The sequence below is a fragment of the Aquila chrysaetos genome, chromosome 20, assembly GCF_900496995.4.
Source record: "Aquila chrysaetos chrysaetos chromosome 20, bAquChr1.4, whole genome shotgun sequence".
In the NCBI taxonomy this organism is placed as follows: domain Eukaryota; kingdom Metazoa; phylum Chordata; class Aves; order Accipitriformes; family Accipitridae; genus Aquila; species Aquila chrysaetos.
Genome location: NC_044023.1, coordinates 2,917,554 through 2,936,410, shown reverse-complemented (window position 1 = coordinate 2,936,410; position 18,857 = coordinate 2,917,554). Strand labels below are relative to the sequence as shown.

Genomic DNA, 18,857 nt, shown 5'->3' with positions numbered 1-18,857 from the left:
ACTTTAAATGGAAGATGCATTCAGTATTAGCAGTCCAGAGTCACAAGAAGTCAAATGAGTATGCAGTAATAAGGAAAGTACATGCTCTATTTCTGAAGGAACGTGACAGAGAGTAAAAAGCCCATCATAACAAATATGCTGTATATAATCAGTTTTGCACTTCTTGTGTCTCTAATTGTAATTTAAATAAACTCAACTTTACCTTTTGTAAGGAATCATCCATATATATACTTTCAACCTACAAAACCATGTGCACCCCATATGTAAGCTCAAACTTTTCTATATTTAATAGGTTTTTGCTAAAAGCAAGCACACTAATGTGGGCTTTTCTTTGTAGCATCTCAAATAATAAGTAAATAATCATGTAAATTCTGAAGCACCTCACATATCTGCATTAAAATTGCACAATGTAAGAATTCCAGTTGCAGAACAAGGCCAGACTGAGCTCAGGCATAGCACATAAATGAAAGAAGTGGTTCCAATCTCCAAAGCTAAAACTATGTAACTGTATGGCTTTGAAAGTTACTGTCCAATCTCCTAGGTACTATACTTCCAGGATACAGCCCCTTGCATGCTGAAATTGCTCTGCCAGAATCGATGTTGTTCTGCCATTCCAGTGAAGTCGGTGTACTTCTGGAAGCACAGTATACCATGTGTCAAATCAACAGTAACACAGCTGATACAGCCCTGCAGGACTGTAATTAACTGCGCTGGCACTGCAGCCTGCAAGTCAGCTTGTTCTATCAGCTTGCCAACCTACTCTGCCTCTTGCAGCAGCCCAACATAAAGAGATTTTTCTCCTTCATATTTTCCCCCTGCAGGGAGCACTCTACTGAACTCCACCCACTAGAGCCTTATGTAATAAGATGCTTACATTTCTGCCCTAGCACATCATGCTACAAAGCAAAATACAGGTTTATACATACAGCTGGTTTCTTAAAGCAGCCCTCAGGGTGATGAGTCACATCTGTAGTAAAAGTTAATGGTTGTAATTATGGCTCAGTCTCAGAATCTGAAGCAGTTGGACCACATGAAAATGTCTTTCTACTTTAGCTATGAATCTATGACTTGGTGGTTCCACCTCCCCTTTAGATTTTTCCACTATACGATACAGAACAAAGACCTAATGCACATGGAATCAAGACCACAAAATTTCAGTGTAAACATAAGTCATATCTGGTTTTACTTAACGATCCATGTTCATTTTTTTGGAAGTGTTAGTGTTGTAAGATAGTAATTTGGCTATAATGTAAGTCCCACAAAGTTTCCTGGTACATATGCCTGGCTGTAGTATTCTTTACTTCCTTTTGAAAAGAAAGACTAATGCATATACTGCTGAAGAGCTGACATATGGAGGCAAATAGTTACATAGTTAGTGTATCACACACAGACACATGCAAACTTTTTTACACGTTTACAGTGAAGTGCAGTGATATGCAGTATCTGCTCAGGCAGCTGATGAAGACAGCAGTTATCACAAATCTACAGAATATTTTATATGTAAAGATGTTCCTTATAGTTTAAAAAAAAAAAATTCCTTGAAGACATAGTACACTAATATCCCAATTCTAAGAAAACAAATGTTATTCTGAGCAGCTACAAGCATTTGTGCTAACTTAAAAGTATCTTGAACAATCACTTCAACTGATGATTTAATTCATAGTATTTTATTTATAAGAAATTTTCAAAACTTGCAGCATTCCTCTAGTAAGATATAAAGAAAAAAATCTAAGAGAAGTATCAACATCTCCTTCAGAAGAGCTAAATATAAGAACTTCAGAGTTAGTTCCCAAAGACCACGCAGACTCTGGCTATGTGGGAAAATAAATCAAATGATGGTGCCATCTCTAATGGGAAACAGAGAGGCAATCTCACCACAGACTTGAAGAAATACATAGGCACATTTTCAAAAACTAAATAGGGCATTTAACAACAAACAAAAACATAGAGCTTGAGCTCAACTTTAAAACCACACTGGCAGAGAAAGATGAAAAAAGTTCTCTTAAATGGGTTGAAATTCTTTATTTTGCTTGTGCTCCTTGCCAATAATGTTAATACACAGCATGCCATCTCAGCAACAACTACTCCTGATTTAACATTTAATTTAGAAACATGCTGTACATTGGACTACCATGCTACAGACCAGAGAATAGGCATTTCGCTTTTTGTTGTTGTTGTTGTTAAGATAAAACAATAAGCTAAGGAAATAATTTTGTGTTGCCATTACATTTCAAAAAGAATGATGGCCATGTAATGAAAACTAATTCTTTTGCAAGCAGACATAGGACAAAAGTACTTGTATAAGTTACTAGGAAAAGCAAGAAAAAATAGTCAGACCTTATTTAATGGAGCCACTGATTTCCTGAATCTCTTTCATAATTCACTATTCTTAACATAAGCACTGCAGAAGGACAGAGCCATATTCCTAAAGTCTCTACTAGAAAGTGTGAAAATAGTTCTTAGGGGAACAGTACATTAGACAAGTTTTGGTTAAAGAATGAAGAAAGAAATACAGCAGCCTTAGGGATTAAATTTAAAAGTTCACTTTCCTGTAATACACATTCCTTGCTTGAGTCAAACAAATACTTTCAATGTAGGAGCCACAATGTTTTGTCTCTGTACAGTATGTATCTATAGGAATATTGGCTAGTAGGAGCCCCTAGAAATGGCAAAGCAAGGTGAGCAGCATTAATGCCTGCCACCTAGTGACGAAGTTTTTAAATTAAGAAATTGTGATTGGGAGAAAATCTTCATTAGAAGATACAGCAAAATTTAACATAAACTCTATCATAAATGTTTGGAGAGAAATATTTAAGAAAAAACAGCCAAAAGGTTTCTCCTAACTAACTCCTCAAGCCATGGAAACCCATCCCTCCTAAATTCCAGGGAAGATCACTGAAGATCATACAAATACCTCATCTGCCAAATACTGAGGTCACGCCCCTGGTCAGTTAAATTTTATTTCTTCTTCAACGTGCACTACAATGTAGGTTTTTATTACAAAAAATACTACTTCTGTACTTCTCTCCATCTTCAGTGAGCAAAACTGGTGGTGCTCTGGTAAGGCCCACACACAGGCTTGTCGGGAAGCAGGGCGATGCCTACTAGCAAGTGAGGCAACACTCACTTTATGTGCAGTGGCACACATTACAGAAACACTCCTGATCCTAACCGAAGCACCAGAACACCCCTTCTCCAGCCAGGGTGGCCTGCACAGCAGTGCTCAGGAAGGTTAGCTCTACAGGCAAGCTCTGCATTCATTAAACAGCATTCAGAAGTTAGGAAATGCCAGAAACGGTCCTTTTCCAAATCTAACTCATTTCCCTCAGCACATAATCTGTGAGTAACCCCAAAAGATCAATCCTGAATTCTGTTGCTAATGGTTTTGGCCAGATTCTGGCAGAAGTGCATAAATACAGTTAAAATAAAACAAACTACATTATGCTAAAAGTAAGAAAACGAAACTCTCCCAAGCCTCCTTGCTCAAATTTGGCTTGTGTTTGAGGCAAAGGAGCATAATTGCTTTGCTCTACCTGAATCAAACCACAAAAAATGCATTTTCAACACTAAAAGCACTAGAAGAAAATACATGGGTTTAGATATGTGTTACTCTATGTAACTGGCTGGTTAGAAGACAACTAGAGTTTGTTCTAAAGGGAAGAAAAAAAAAAAGTCAACTACATATAAATCAAAAAGCAGTTAAGAAAAAGGAAAGAAAAGGCATTTCACAAATACCTAGTTTCAGGTGCACAAAACAGAAAACACAGTAAAAATTACAAGCCCTACTAAAAGATGCATTAGGACCCCCTAAAAGTCCTAGTAACAATAGAGGCTGTAAGTGATTTACTGCATGACACACAAAAGGAGCTAACAATACCCAGAAGTGAGTTTCTGTCTGGCAGAACAGACAGAAGGGGAGCATAAATAATCTCACAAAGCTTAACTATTTTTATTCATACTCTTGCAGTTACACACAAACAGCTTTGCTCCACGGGTCAGTCAGACTGCTAACTTTCACAAGCACTGAATTCAAGATGGTAACACTGTCTTTGACCACTCCCCTCCAATTATTTCACTCTACAAAGTCTACTCTTCATGGATTTAGAAACAGATAGGTTACAGCCGGTATTTCTAAAAGAGGCGTGTTACAGCAGAAGCCTTTACCACTAGCAGGTAATTTTGACAACAAACCCTATAAGAAAAATGTCACCTATTTGGTTGGAAACATTACATTAGAAACTAATACCTGCAATACACCTAACTCGTATAAAACATAAATTTGCTTTTCTCAGATGGAGCTGTGTCCTTAGTCTCCTCCAGCTACTAAACAAAGTTAGGCAATAGTTTTGTCAGACTTCTTCCAGTTAATAGAACTAGACTATTAACAGAAACATATGAAAAGTACAACTGTTCCTGCTTATTTTACTCAGCAAACCACTAATGGTCCTGAACACTGCAACTTGTGTTTCTTTACAAGGAGGTAGGAAGCATAACATGGAGCCACCAACTTTAATACTAAATGGGAAGGGAACAACAGCTGTAGAAGTCTGGATAAGGACTGCTCAGTAGGAAACTATACAGCTGCTTTTAAAACTAGTAATGGCATCATTTGTATGTAATTGCTTTTGTGGAAGAATTAGGAATAGGTATGAATGAGTTCAGAAAACTATTTGAGCAACTTCATGCAAGCAGCAAGGACTTTTCACTTTGCAGGAATTAAGGCTATCCCCGATCAGAGTTTTAAGTAAATTAAGGCTCAGGTCTTAAGTCCTTCTTTTAAATCAAGCTGCAGTGCTTTCAGCTTTTTAAAATGTAAAAATCAGGTCACCTTAAAGTTAGATTTATTCCAGAACTCAGGAAACAGGATGAAGCTTCACCTATGTAACTGGCAATAACTTTCATTCAGTTAGGAAGACTTTGATAGCTGAAAAGCATCCCTAGTTTTCCCATGTTTCTATACAAGGAAGTCCTTTTTTTCCCTTCTACACCTTCTCTCACGTTGACTTTGTAATACTCTTTATAAAAAGTAATTAATTTTGAAGTATGAGAGTTACAGTAATATCCAACGGTCACCAAGTATAGGCTTAGTTTGAAATACATGATGTCTTCAAAGACACACCTGTCTTCCGAGCCTGAGGAAAACATCGGTTCCTGTCAAAGCTCTCTCCCTCAAAACTCATCCCCTCCTTTATTTTATGATGAAATAACCTTACAGTCTACATAACACACCAATACTACGTACTGATCATTTAGGGATCCACTCACACGTAGAAAGCCAGAGTGAATTATAAAGTAATTTTTTCCATTTTTTTAATACAAAAAGAGCAGAAGTAGTACAAATCTGACCCACATATAAGATAAAATTGAAGTCAGAAGTTGGTTTTTTGTTACTTTTGGGTTGTTGGGGGGGTTGTTTGTTTGTTTAAGAGTCATATAGACTCCAATTCCTTTTGGCATTTTACAATTTCTCAATAGTTATATAAAGCTTCTGCTTTAAATGTTACTTTCATTTTCCAGGGGCTTTCAATTAGACACCCAAAAAGTTTATTCTTTAAACTCTTGTAACAAGACAGTCTTGGGGCCCTACGATTTTTACTTTGTGAAATCAGAAGGCCTATGCTGATAGAAATCACACACGTTCTTACCAGCTGTTAGTATGGTTTTAGCACTCTGCACTATACTGGAAGATCTCACAATTCCTGAAATGCCTGCAGATAGAAAAGCACACAGATGTTACCCATCTTAGCAGTTTTGTGGGGATTTTTTTATCCTCCAGCATACACAAAAAAGTTAAATATTTTTCCAGTTATACAATCAAGCCAGTCTGAAAGTAAAACATACACTTAGCTGAGAAAGTTTGTTACTGTTCTGCTTTGTCACACTAATCGGAAATTTTCTCTAAGCTATTCTAACTTACTTTATATATAACATACAGGAAAAAAAAAAACAAATCAATATTAAAACAGATAACAACCAGTAGGAATTGATCAAATTAATTTATTTGTGTTCCCATTATTTCTCTACTAAGATGACTAGTCATAAAGGATTCAGAGTTGTTTCATCTAAGTGCTGGTATATTAACTTTCTAAAGCAGAACAAATTATACTCATTGTTTACTTCAGTATGAAATTGGGATTTTGCACTTCTCTGATCAAGCAGAGATGCCTATATTGTGCAGTGCTTGTCTAGCTTTTTTAAATTAACAGCTTTTGGAGATAAGGCTTGTTTACCATTTGGTACTGTGGCACATTCAATTCTCATTGTCCAGCAGTTCTTAGGTATTAAATTGAATAGTATATAAAACAATACTTCCCCAAAAAAGTTTTAATAAGTTTTATCTGTTCTAACACATATGTATACAAGCATACTGATATGTGCAGAACAAAACTACTGTACTTTATTAAATACTTAAAAATGTAGAAATGCAGCAGTCCCAGAGTTGTCTTGCAAACTGAAAGTCATTCTTCTGCATTAACCAGAATGTAGAATATAATTTCAAATATTATTTTTAAATCCTTCTTTCAAAGCTACTTCTATAATGAAGAACAAAGCTTAGGGAAATCCACAAATAAGTAAGAGGGATACAATATTCCACCGGAAAATAATTTGGTGAGGTAGTGGTAGGGAGGGGAACAAATCATGTTGAGCTAGTAAAATACCTAGAGACAATGCAATTCAGCTTGAGTAATCAGCTTTGTCTTGTAGGATTACCAAGTGGCTTGTCCTGCCCTTTACCTAGATTCTTAAATCAGGAAAATCTTTTGGCCACAAAAGTGAGAGAGGGGTTTTGATTTGTTCTCCTAAGAGTATAAACTGCTTGGCTTGAGAAGACTAAATCTATCCTATCTTTTGATACTGAACTGCTGCACCACTGTGCACAGCCCACAGTCACAGCCATGCCTGCAACACCCTACATAAATACAACCACAAGGATAGCTAGCTCAGGGTGAACAACCCAGACCTCTAAAACTATATGCAGCTCACAATACTGCAACTCCTGCTCCCAGATTTAGCTATTATCACATTACTGTTGCAGTCCAGCCATAGCAGCATAGAAGCTGCCACAGACTGACATGAAAGAAGCTGGACACCTCGATGTCCAGGTGCAATTCATCCATCCTATACTGTCAATGGAGAACTGCAACATTCAGGAGCTTTATTTCCCCAAACAGAAATCAGTGTAAGACCCCCCTCGGCAGTTGGCTAGTGTTTAGCGGCTGTCCGGTATCTAGGGAGTTTTTGCTGTGTTCAAGCAGCTTGCAAAATTGGCCACCTGGAACTAAGATGTGTCAAGTTCTTTAAAGATGCAAAGGACTCTTCAAGTGCTAAACGTTTTCATTTTTCTGCAGTATAATAAAACATTGATGTCTGCAGCATTAGCTTTAATTTGCTCATATGACATCATCTTGCCTCAGAGAAGCTGTGATGATGAGAAGCACCTCAATCTTTTTCCTCAAAGCTGCAGTTCTCTGCCAGAGCTCATGTATCTGGACTAACTATGATGATTGGGAAGGGTAATGTCAGCACACCAGAAAATTAACTTAGCATTGCAATGTATGACTGGTAGGATATATAGCTTAGTATTTAGATGAAGTTATGCCAGCCAATGAAATCCTGAAGATGTAAGAATCCCTAATAGAGTTTAGATGGTCTAAGCAGGCCACACTAATTCCTAAAGACTACTTCTTTCAGGACCCAAACCACAACATATCTTTCTATATCAGTACAAATTCTATTTGCTAGTATTTCAGATAACCTGCCTGCAATGAAACAAATCCCAAACCATGCTTTTAGGAGTGTATGTGATGATTAATCTCTTGTTTTCATTGTTCTTCTCTCTAAATCATCCTTCTGAATTAGAAGAACATATACAATGAACCTGTATATCTATCATGTCTTAAAGGAGATTACAGACACTGATCTAGGCCTACCTTGATGCACCACAAATCCACAGTCAGGGTCATGGGCAACCTGCAGTAAAATTTCTTCCACGTCTCTGTTTTTTCCAGGAGGGTCTACCAGATAAGTTATCTTTTGCTGCAGAGTCCTTGGCAAAGCCATTAGTTGCGTAAATTGACCTTCTGGACTTTTATCAATCTGAATGTTATAAAAAATAAGACAGTAAAAACATTCAGTGTTAATAAAGTAAGTTCTCTTATTCAAAGTAGTCAGAAAAGTCTTTTGACTATCTTTGAACTCTGATAAATACCTCAAAGAACACGATTCATTTCACTTGTAAATGTCATTGACAATGCTAATGAAAACTTCCCAAGCACTGGGAAATGCAGTATCTCAGCTCTGAACCTGAAGAATAATTCAATGCAATGGTGTTAATTTTTATGCAAGGGAAGACTGATGTACACATATGATCTTGCTGCCTCTGCAAACAACTTTTCATTGAAACTGTATAATTTCTGCTCTATCCAATTTCCTTTAGAAACATAAGTACACTACAATGAAAAAAAAAAAAAAGTTCCCAAAAGACCACTTAGCTCAGTTTCTTCTGCCTGAATATAATCAAACTATACACACACACATTTCAAGTTTAGTTTGAAAAACATTTTCTCTGCTTTAAACTCAAACCACATCTGGTTTGTATAATCTGAAGGAAACATTCATTCCACATTTTCCAATCTAAATCAGAAATTCAATGACCCTTTTTTGAACACAATGATACCAACATGCAGGCCTGTACACATTTATACAAAATGTAAGCACAAATACTGAAAAATGCATAATGGAGCAGATCTCTCCAAAACTGGAGGAAAATATGAAACGCTCAATTCCTCCCACACAACTTTTTAGACAGTCCATGGAGACATCAGACAGGAGTCTAGTTGCCCTATACACTCCCTTTAGTCAATGGGGAGAAAATGATATCCAGATGAATCACCCACTGACTACAGAGGAAGCCGACAACGAGCAGGCTCTTAACATTATGTGGGAGGAATCCACGCCTGAACCAGAACTATAAGAACTAGTGTCTGCCTTCAATTGTTTCTGAGGAATCTTTTAAGAAAGAATTTTCTCTGTAACTCTTGAAGACGTATACTTGGAGAAGGGGTTTCTATTCTGCATGAAACACCACTCCCAATAGCAGTTATCCTCTTCAGTGTGGGGAATAACTGCCATAAACCAGACCAAGGTATGAGGAATAAAGTATTAAAGCACTTTGCTCAAAATCAACAGTAAAATGATGGCATTTAATCAACAGACTCGATGACTATTATGGAATTATGGACAGATTTATTATCCAACAACATGTTTGTAGTATGCTACTAGGATTTGTTTAAAGGTAACAAAACAGGAAGTATTATTCTAACTAGCCATTTTCTTGGAGAAGGCATTACTGATTCTTTTCAAAATTCATTTAAATACTTCTTCCACTAAACTGCTCAAAAGCACACTGATAAGAAAACATGGAGACAGCTGCAGTATAATACAGATTCACCTACACTGTACTCCAAAGCGTTGCAGTAAAATTGTTTACTATACACAAGCTTGCTTATACCTGTACTTCAGTTTCTAACAAAGACATGTCCTAAAAGGAGGCATTCATGAGATAATTGCCAAGGTGACTTGAGGATAAAGAAACACCCATGGCCATGAGACAACCCATGCTACTTGTAACTTCATGTTGAAATGTATATCGTACTTGAACGTTCACACACGGACATGCATACTACAAGAGGAAAAATTGCTATTGGACCCCTGACTATGGCATCTCTCCCCTAATTGCAATGTTACACTTATACCTTATGCCAGAAAGATGGAATTCAAGATACTGGTCATTTTGGATACCTGTTTCCCAAATACTAGGAAAAAATTGGTTTAGTATGGGTATTTAAAGATAACGGCAGAATTTCATTTGGGTTTAGTCAACTGATCTTCATAACTAGTACTCTACGTTTTTTTTGTGAGATGCAGTTTTTGCTTGCAGAAAGTTGCACCTCTAAGTTATGGCCTAATCTTCTTAACGCAAACCATATGTTTATTCATCACTTCCTAGACTGTTGTTTCCATATGGTAGTCATTAGAACACACATTTTAAAATTATCTTCTCTTGTTCCCTTGCTAGGGCTCTAGTTCTGTGCCCATACTCAAAGAAAATGAACAGTAGTTACTACATACACAGAGACTGGTATTTAAGACAAGTCTTCTGGTTGCAGAATTAACTAAACAACAGAGACGTAACAAATAACAAGTACAGTGACTCCAACTGCTCTCCTTGGTATATGGCATAAATTCTTGCCTTCTGTCAATGTGATAAAGCACTTCCAGTTGCTTGTTTTAAAAATGTTTTGAAGAACACTTGCCTCTAGCCTTCCCAGATGGTGCTTATATACCACTTGAGGGCAGTCCTGTAATATGTTACTGTACAGCTTCTGAAAATGGGGAACATTAGGTTTCACTATGTTCTGCACTTTCGATCTGTCTTCTCCTATTACCATTCTGAAATCACCTAGTCAAGAAAAGAGAAACAGTTAATTCATTAGGAAAAAAACAAAAACTCAAAGGAGAACATAACAGAAACCAACATAGCACAAAGCTGTCCTCTAAACTTTTTTCTCCAATTCTACCAATGCCTATATAATCCACAAAAAGGTTCACCTTCTAATAGCCAAAAAATACTATTCAAATACCTTCAAGCACAGAAAATAAGATTCAGAATTGTTATGTGGCCTCTGATATGCTGTACTGTCATCAACCCATGTGTCCACATTTTCACTTGGACAACAAAAAAGTTCCAGCTGTCAAGTTCAGACTCAAAAGCAGGAGTAACACAGTTCTACTCTTTGCAACCATACATCAGTTTCAACAGATTACTAAACAAATTGACCAGACCCAATATTTTGTATCTAGAAACAAATAACCTTCAATTTTCCAATATTGAAAGAAAATAATTTGCATTGTCTCTGCACTTCAAGGGCAATACCTGAAGTACAGCTAATGGCAGTCAGGGTAAGATCACAGTACCACCCTTTTCTCTTAGCCCCTACTTTGTTAGTAGTTTCAAAAAGTAACTCCTTTTAGCACCGCTGTTACGTTACTGAAATTGACACTTTCTTTTATGATACATGACTGAAAAGCTTCAAAGAGAGTAAGTGAAAAGACAGTGAAATCTGTAATAGAGCATTCATGTACCTCTATTAGGTACTACCCTAGTAGCTTCCAGTGTTACCAACCTGGAGTTAGAGGCTCAGTGCAGCACATACCAACAAACAAAATCCTGAATCAATTCATTTTCCCACTTCCCACATTCAGGAGATAAATGTTGTTGCAAGGTGGCAACTTGCTAGCATTACTTAGTTTATTTTAATTTATGCCAAGCCGCAAAACAAACACTTCCCATATAAAGGGTACTGACTCACTGCTCTCAAAAAAAATGCATAGAAAAGTAAAAGGATAAACATTTTCCAAATTAAAGCATGAACAACTCTTTTCAGCAGTCTCCAAGGAGACTGATTAGAGTAACACATAAATTTTGTCTACTAGTATACCCTCTGAAAAGTTTAAGACTTAACAAAATGGCAGCAAAATAAAATATCCACAAACATGTAATTGACAGCTTTTTTCTTGAACATTCCCAACTGGGAGTCTTACTGCTTTAGCTTTGTTCACATAGCAGAGCCAATTTCAACATCTTACAGCATGGTAACTGATCTCCCACATTTTTTGTTAATTGCACTGTTTCAAAGGATATATAAAAAAGTATCTTGGTCACTAGTGCTCACCAAGAATCTAATGACATTCCTGGACAGGTTTCAGGTGGGCAGGTATGCAGCCCTGCAGCAAATATCCCTGGTTAGCAACCCTTAGCCATCCCATCCCACTGTCAGTACTCTCTTTACTGTCACTTTCAAACAGATAACAATTAAGAAAAAAAAGCTGCTAAAGAAAAGCTGAACAAGTTGCAATCTAAACTGACCAGAGAAGTACTATGCAAAGAACAGTAGCACTCCTCAGTAGAACCAAGCTGCGGCTTACAAAACCTACCTGCGGGGTTTTTTTTTTTTGAAGCCAAACTTACATTTCTATATGAGCAAAGAAAGTGCTGTGTGAAGTACAATTCCAACCATACTTGTTCATACTGATTTCATTAAGGATATCAACATTTAAAGAGCAATGCTGAATTAAATTGTAACCATTAAGTCTTGTATTGAAGAGTCATTTGGAGTAATTTCTTAAATTTTTTTCCACAGCAATTCGTACCAATTTCATAACTAAAGAAGGAAATTTTCTTACAAAAAAAAAAATGTCAACCAATACCAACCAGAAGGTGAGTGTTAAACATACACTGAAGAATCATAATCTGGATCTTTAAGTTAACTGAATATGAACCTTAAACACAGCACATTAAAAAAATAAGAGATAACAAAGTATAGCTCAGACTATCAGATGAATCAACATTACACTGAGAGTGGAAAGAAAAATCTTTTTCCAAAGTTTTGTAGCATTAAAACCAAAATATGATCCATACAAACAGAAAAAAAAATTTCACCCTATTCAATCACCCATACTTAGCTGTTCATATAAGAAGTTTTGCTTATGTACCTATACCTATTTCCTATGAATAAGCACAGTTAGTCTTTCCAAGGTGTTACGTAACACAGCATTAAAATATAGTTGTTGGAGCATGCAACGGTGTAAGTCCAAAGGAAGAGAGCCGATGACTTATTATACATTAGACTTCCTACTGTGGTACAACGGCTCCAACTACAGCTTTTCTGCTCAGATACTTTAGACACCATATACTAACCAGAATAGGAGAGTCCTGCAATCTGCATATAGAGGTCTTCTTCAGAGAAACTTTCTGGTAACATGAGAAAGGCTGCTGTGACTGCGCTCTTCAGATTGCTAACAAGAGCAGCTTGCAGCTTGCTATTCTCATTCTGTGTCAGTATTTTCACCTGAAAAAGCAGAGTCATTTGAAGAAAGACTTCAGGAAAGTGCTACTGAAGATGGAGCCAGAAACGTTACTCAATCTAGCATGAAAAATAAATAAGAAATTTATTTAAGATTATATCCTATTATTATGGTACAATAAAGATGAGAGTGGCCCTTTTTGCTTACACAGTGGGAGAGGGAGGGACGTCTTTTTAAGAATTAACAGCCTGCTACAGAAGGCTATTTTTACAAAAAGGTTTGGAACTGCTATAAGCAACAGCCATTAACTAATCTCTGAAAAGCTATTTACCTTTTCATATTCATAAATTTAGGATTAATCAAAACAGTAAATATGAATGCATCAACAGAAATACTTCATATGTGATTATGCAATAAGAAAAAAAGACCACTGTCACACTGAAAGAGAATGGAATACCGGAAAACAAGGTAAGTTTTCCTATTCATATTCTTTTTTTCTTTTTTTTTTTTTTTTTTTTTAAATAGAGTACTCCTCTATCATATGATTTAAGTAGTTTCTTAGACATTAGTTGCCCTCCTAGAAGAAGCAGGGCTTTATTTTGCATTTTGTATGAGCAGAATGTGAACTCAATGGGAACTTCACATACACATGAAGAACAGATCACTGAAGTTGAGTGCTTCTACGTGCCACAAAGAATAGTTTATTTTTAGGACACTTACAAACTGTTCGAGACCAACAACAGAATCCAGTCACCTAGGATATGGAAATATACTGGAATAAAAAGCAGATCTTCAGTAAGAACTAATGTTCTATAATAATATGTTTCTATATTCAGACAGATGAAGTCACCCTGGTTTACAAGATGGCTAACTACGCTCTTTCAGATACAACTCTCACAAGAATACCTGCTTGGTGTAAGTTTCTCTTTTTCAAGTGTTCTGGTTAAGCAATACTGTCTTGCTTATAAAGGGCAGCTTCTTAATATTGGTTTATTTTAGAATACCTTAAAATGCAAACCCACTGGCAGTTATGAACAAACATATCCAACTTGCTTTTTCTCCCCAAAAGCCCATTCACACACAAACGAATTGCAGTATTACTTGAAATTCTGTCCCCACATATAACCTGAAACAGCTGAGGTATCCCTTCAAGTAAATATTTTCCTTTAGGAATGTAAATATTCTGTTAATGAAGGAAAAAAAATTAAAAAAACCAAACCCGGATTCAGTAAAGAAAGTATGAGAATCAGACATATCTGCCACACAAAATTCTTCTTATAGAAAGGACATTGATAAAGCAATGTCATGGCTGACCAATACTATATTCAGAACATACTTTTAAATTATGGTGAAATCTTTAAGAGGGATAAAACTAGAACAGTATCTCATTTTGCTATGATGGTGAATGCAACAGTATACAGGCTGCTTGTTTCAATCATTTTGCACTAAAGCATGGGTTTGCCTAACATCAAATCTATACCATAGTCAGGAATTGGTCCAGGGTGGATTGCTGAAGGATGTTCTCCTTTCTTTGATTTTCAATTTAAAAATAAAGAGTTCACTGAACAAGCAAGCATTTCAGAATTCGTCCTAAATTCTCCTGCAAATTACTTTGTATTTTGTAGCATCAGAATGAAAGACAATGATAAAATACATTAAAATACAATACATTCATCTGCCCAGAGTAATTTTATTTCCTTGAAAATGATGGGAGAAGTTTACTGAATGCATACAGACTTGCTCAAATAAGATCCAAAAAACAGGACAGGCTGGTCATGAGGATAAACTAATATTTAAAATTTCATCAACTAATTCACTTATATGTACTTTCATAACTCGCTGCTACAGGGAAACTCTAAGGAAAGAGAAGTCCGTGGCACCCCAAGCAGTCATGCCAACTGCTCATACCTTAGGCTAGCCCTGGAAATAACAGCAAGTTATGGACATGTTTTAAGAACACCACAGTTACAGCCTTTTAAAACATGAAACTTGGCAGGGATGCTATTCCTCCTCATGGAAGACCACGGACTTGCTGTAGTGAAGTAAAAGGAATAATCTCCTCTTTTGCTAAAAATACTCCCTAACATAAACCAGAATTTTTTCAAAAGGAAATAATATACTAGGCTTCAAAACCTGAACACCTGAAACACTGCAGTAGTCATACCATTTATGAACAAATTTTAAACAGTTCAGATAGCTAGAAATCTCCCAGGAAGACAGAGTGCAATAGTTATCACCCAGGTATGACAAGGATGAATGTTGATTCTTGGGGTAAATCTGAAAGAAGACCAAAGTCAAGGAAGGCTTTCTCACAGTACAGAGGACTTATGATCAGAACTATTCACCGTACCATATCACATAAGGGGGAGAGAAGCAGCCAATTTATTCTGGTTTTACAGTATACAGAGAATTCGATTAATTAACAGTAGAGACTTTAAAATTATAAATATTTTAAATGAGGGATATATTCAGTTTTATAAATAAGCACGACCCTCAGTCACCACAACAGTTTAAAGTAGAAAATGTACTACCATCACTGCTAGGAAATTCATACACAAGAAACTGCAGGCATGTGTAAATAAAGATACTTACAGACAAACAAAATACACAAAGAAAATTTCATTATGGAATGAAAGGTGTCAAAAGCACTATTCCAGTTTACCGTTTAGCCACATGCACACTCTGCTAAGTACCACGATAAGAGGATTTTTCCATTCTCTTTCAAAAAAATGTTTTTACAGATTTGGACACTGGAAAAATTCTGTAAACAAATATGTGCTCTGTCACTCCTTTGTGGGAATTTTTATAATATAAAAAAACTAAAACTCCCAAGACTGCTCTAAAAAGTACAAGATAATTCCATATACTACTCATAGTCCTCTCTCTCTCTCTCACCTCGCTTCAATTTATTAAACACGTCCTTCTCTTAACAGTTTCTCCAGGACAACAGTAAATACAGCTGCTTACTCTAAAGCAATTACTTACACTCTATGTTTAACAAAAATTCAGTAATACTTCAGATGCTTTTAAAAATCTTTCTCCTCTGAAACCAAATTACGTGTTACTTGTTCTTATTTATTTTACTTTTTAGGTACATCAGCTTTTTTTTTTTTTTTTTTCAGGAAACCTGTCAGTTATGGAAAAATTACAACTAAGTTTATTCGTTTATTCAATTTTTCAATGCAGTTAAATGGGAATTTAGCTAATCAGTGTTATAAATTTCATGTAGGATGAAAAGCCAATAAACTTCACACAAAGAAGCCTGGGAAGAAAAGTTAGTGTTTCTAAGTGGCAATTCCAAACTCCATCTATTCTGCCAAACATTCTGGAAAGATTACTTGGTCAAGGCAACCAGTTTATAACAAACAAAACCTCCACTGCAAATTAAGCCAAGATTTTCAAGCCAGAGCAAATGTTTTAGCTCATGTGCTAGAACAGGTTGGACAGCTTTCACTCAGAGAGTGACAACTTTGCAATGGCACACCAGAAAGGCACTGAGCTCTTCCTCCTCTATATGAGAGTGAGGAGAAAATTCCCAAAATGCAGTCAACTGTGTCCAGAACTAGCACAAATGGCAAATGCTACGTAAGAGATTATAGCGTATAAGAAAACAAACCTAACCCTGTGTCCCCCCTAAAAGAGGCTTATTGTACTTTTTTAAGGAGGTAAAACCAGCTTTGTATCACTACCGCTTACAACATATATATCAAAACATCAAATCAGTTGTGAAGCCAGAACCAGCAAACATTTGAAACCCATACAACAGATCTAAATAAATTATTTGGTCATTTTTGGTCAACACGGTATAACGTTCAAAATCCCAGTTAGTGATTTCATAGATTCTACACAGAGACAGTTTAAACATTCATCAAGCAATCTTTCAGTCAAATTCTAGTTTAACTCCTGCAGTCTTTCCTCAATGCATATTCCTGTGAGTTTTATGAAAATAATAGGGACCGATTTATTCTTTTATCTATTAAATAAATATGCATGAAGATATCTCTGCTGTCTTGTTAGCAACTGAAAAAAAATACCACCTTCTGCCTTCTTGTGCAAGTATGTACTCCCATTGAATTTACTCAAAAGATACAAAGCACAATTTATATATACTAAGATGAAGAAAAATCCTAAAATAAATCAAAGCAGCAGCAAATGCAGTTACATTGAAAATAAATGTTCACAATTCATTGTTAGTGTGGAATTCAGAATTCTTCCTTCAGTTAATTTTTCTCAATGTATTAAGTTTCATTCTTTATAAAGACAAGAGCTGTTCTAACCTGTATCATGCTATAATATGTCTCTGGAGATAGAAAAATGCCAGTAGTGCTGAGACAATCTATTCAAACTTTCACCCCAAATTTTTAGTTAAAAGCATTATTAACTTCTGTTCTGAGACTTGAACAGAGTTCTCTTTTCCTTCCCCTTCCCCTCCCCTCTTAAGAGATTTTAACAGCACTGCTGCCATCTGCTGAAAGCACACTGAGTCAGGCACTCATGGCAAAGCAAAGACCTATTTTTGTGACACAAACATGGAGGAGAAAAACCAACATGCGTAACACATGGTTCGGTCAGTTATAGATACTTTAACAATACAATGAACTAGACAGTAACTGCACAGCAAAGCAGCTTTCATCCTTACAGATTTCCATTATTTAACTGTGTTAAATTTTGGTGACTGCTATAATTTGTTATAAAAGCTAAATATTACATTTAACATTAAAGGGACTCTGAGTTAACATAGTCCAGTTATTCAAGATTTACTACAGGCAGAAAGCTGTGATTAATATACTTAATTTCAGGGTTTTTTTCCACGTAACACAGAATATCATTAAGGACTACATTTCACTTCCTTTCTGAGAGATTATCCCTCTAGGACTAGACCCCTAAATCAGAGCAGATTATTTGTTCAGTACTGACACATATAGATCCTTAACAGTTAAAGTTAAAACTAAAACTGATAATTTTCCAGCCCTGTAATTCCTGCATTTGAAGACAGATAACTGAACAGACTAACAGTTACCGGTTTTTGGAGGCGTCCAGCGACATAGAGGGTTTTCCAGTGAAGTAAATCATCAATCAGGGTATCAGTGCTAATTACACCATATTTTATCATCTGGAAAAAAGCAAAATAAAGGCTTTTGAAAAACCATATACCTGCACCATACCCACTGCATAAAACTTACTACAACTGTCATTAATTCTAAGGAACACACACGTCCAATAAAAAACTGGATGCACAACATTAAAACGTTTTAATGTTTTTAAAATGTTTTAATGAACACAGGAGGTAAAAAAAATAATTCCTATTTACATGCAAACTTCTGGAAAAAAAAGAAAAAAGTGGAATGCACAGAAGTCTTTAAGATCCGTTCCAGAATCAAAGTTACAATAAAGTCACTCCAGCATCAATCACTAAAGCAAAAGACTTTAAATCCCCCCAAAACCTAGTCTAGAAAGACAGACACTGAAGAGATCTGAACATTAAAATACAACTGTACATAAAAAGATTTTGGAAAGGTTACGATCAGTTTTGTACCAGCCAAACATTACAATAGTTGGCATAATCCACAGTATCCTTTATGATATTGAAAACACTCAAGAAATAGTTTGTCAGAGATCTAAAATAAACAAAACTCCTACACATTTAAGTGTACCATTATTGCGGGCTAGGGTGTATATCAGTGAGCTTTTTCTTTTGCTCTTTGATGTTAGAAAACAAATTGTGATTTTGTAGTTCATTTTATGTAACTGAAAAAGAGACAAACTTTCAACAGTTTGTTACCAATTTGCACTTCCTGAGTTTCCAAAGATTAACACCACAGCAAGGAAGCCAACTCCAGAATTTCTGGATAACAAAGGACCAGAGACTGTAATATGACTGAGTCATTACAGCATGAGATAAGGGCATAAAGAGCCAAGAAGAACAGAATTTCATAGCAAAGATCACCAGTCCTTAAAATAAAATCCAAAATCCCTTTTTACATAAAGTG

At 36.0% G+C, this 18,857-nt stretch overlaps 1 protein-coding gene across 12 annotated transcripts in view; it reads right to left on the bottom strand.

Moving 5' to 3' along the window:
• Positions 1–18,857, bottom strand: part of TAMM41 (TAM41 mitochondrial translocator assembly and maintenance homolog) — a 105,424-nt gene that overhangs the window by 83,909 nt on the left and 2,658 nt on the right. For 11 of the 12 annotated variants that reach the window (XR_003920753.2, XR_005930997.1, XR_005930998.1 and 8 more), the window contains exons 3-7: positions 17,888–17,980; positions 12,761–12,911; positions 10,317–10,462; positions 7,932–8,097; positions 5,646–5,708 (exon numbers count right to left, since the gene is read on the bottom strand). Coding sequence is in view for 8 of the 12 variants with exons in the window: in XM_029996109.2 (XP_029851969.1) it covers positions 5,646–5,708; positions 7,932–8,097; positions 10,317–10,462; positions 12,761–12,911; positions 17,888–17,980 (619 nt within the window). In the remaining 4 variants the exon portion in view is untranslated. The remainder of the gene's footprint in view (positions 1–5,645; positions 5,709–7,931; positions 8,098–10,316; positions 10,463–12,760; positions 12,912–17,887; positions 17,981–18,857) is intronic. The other variant, XM_041118844.1, reaches the window with a different exon arrangement.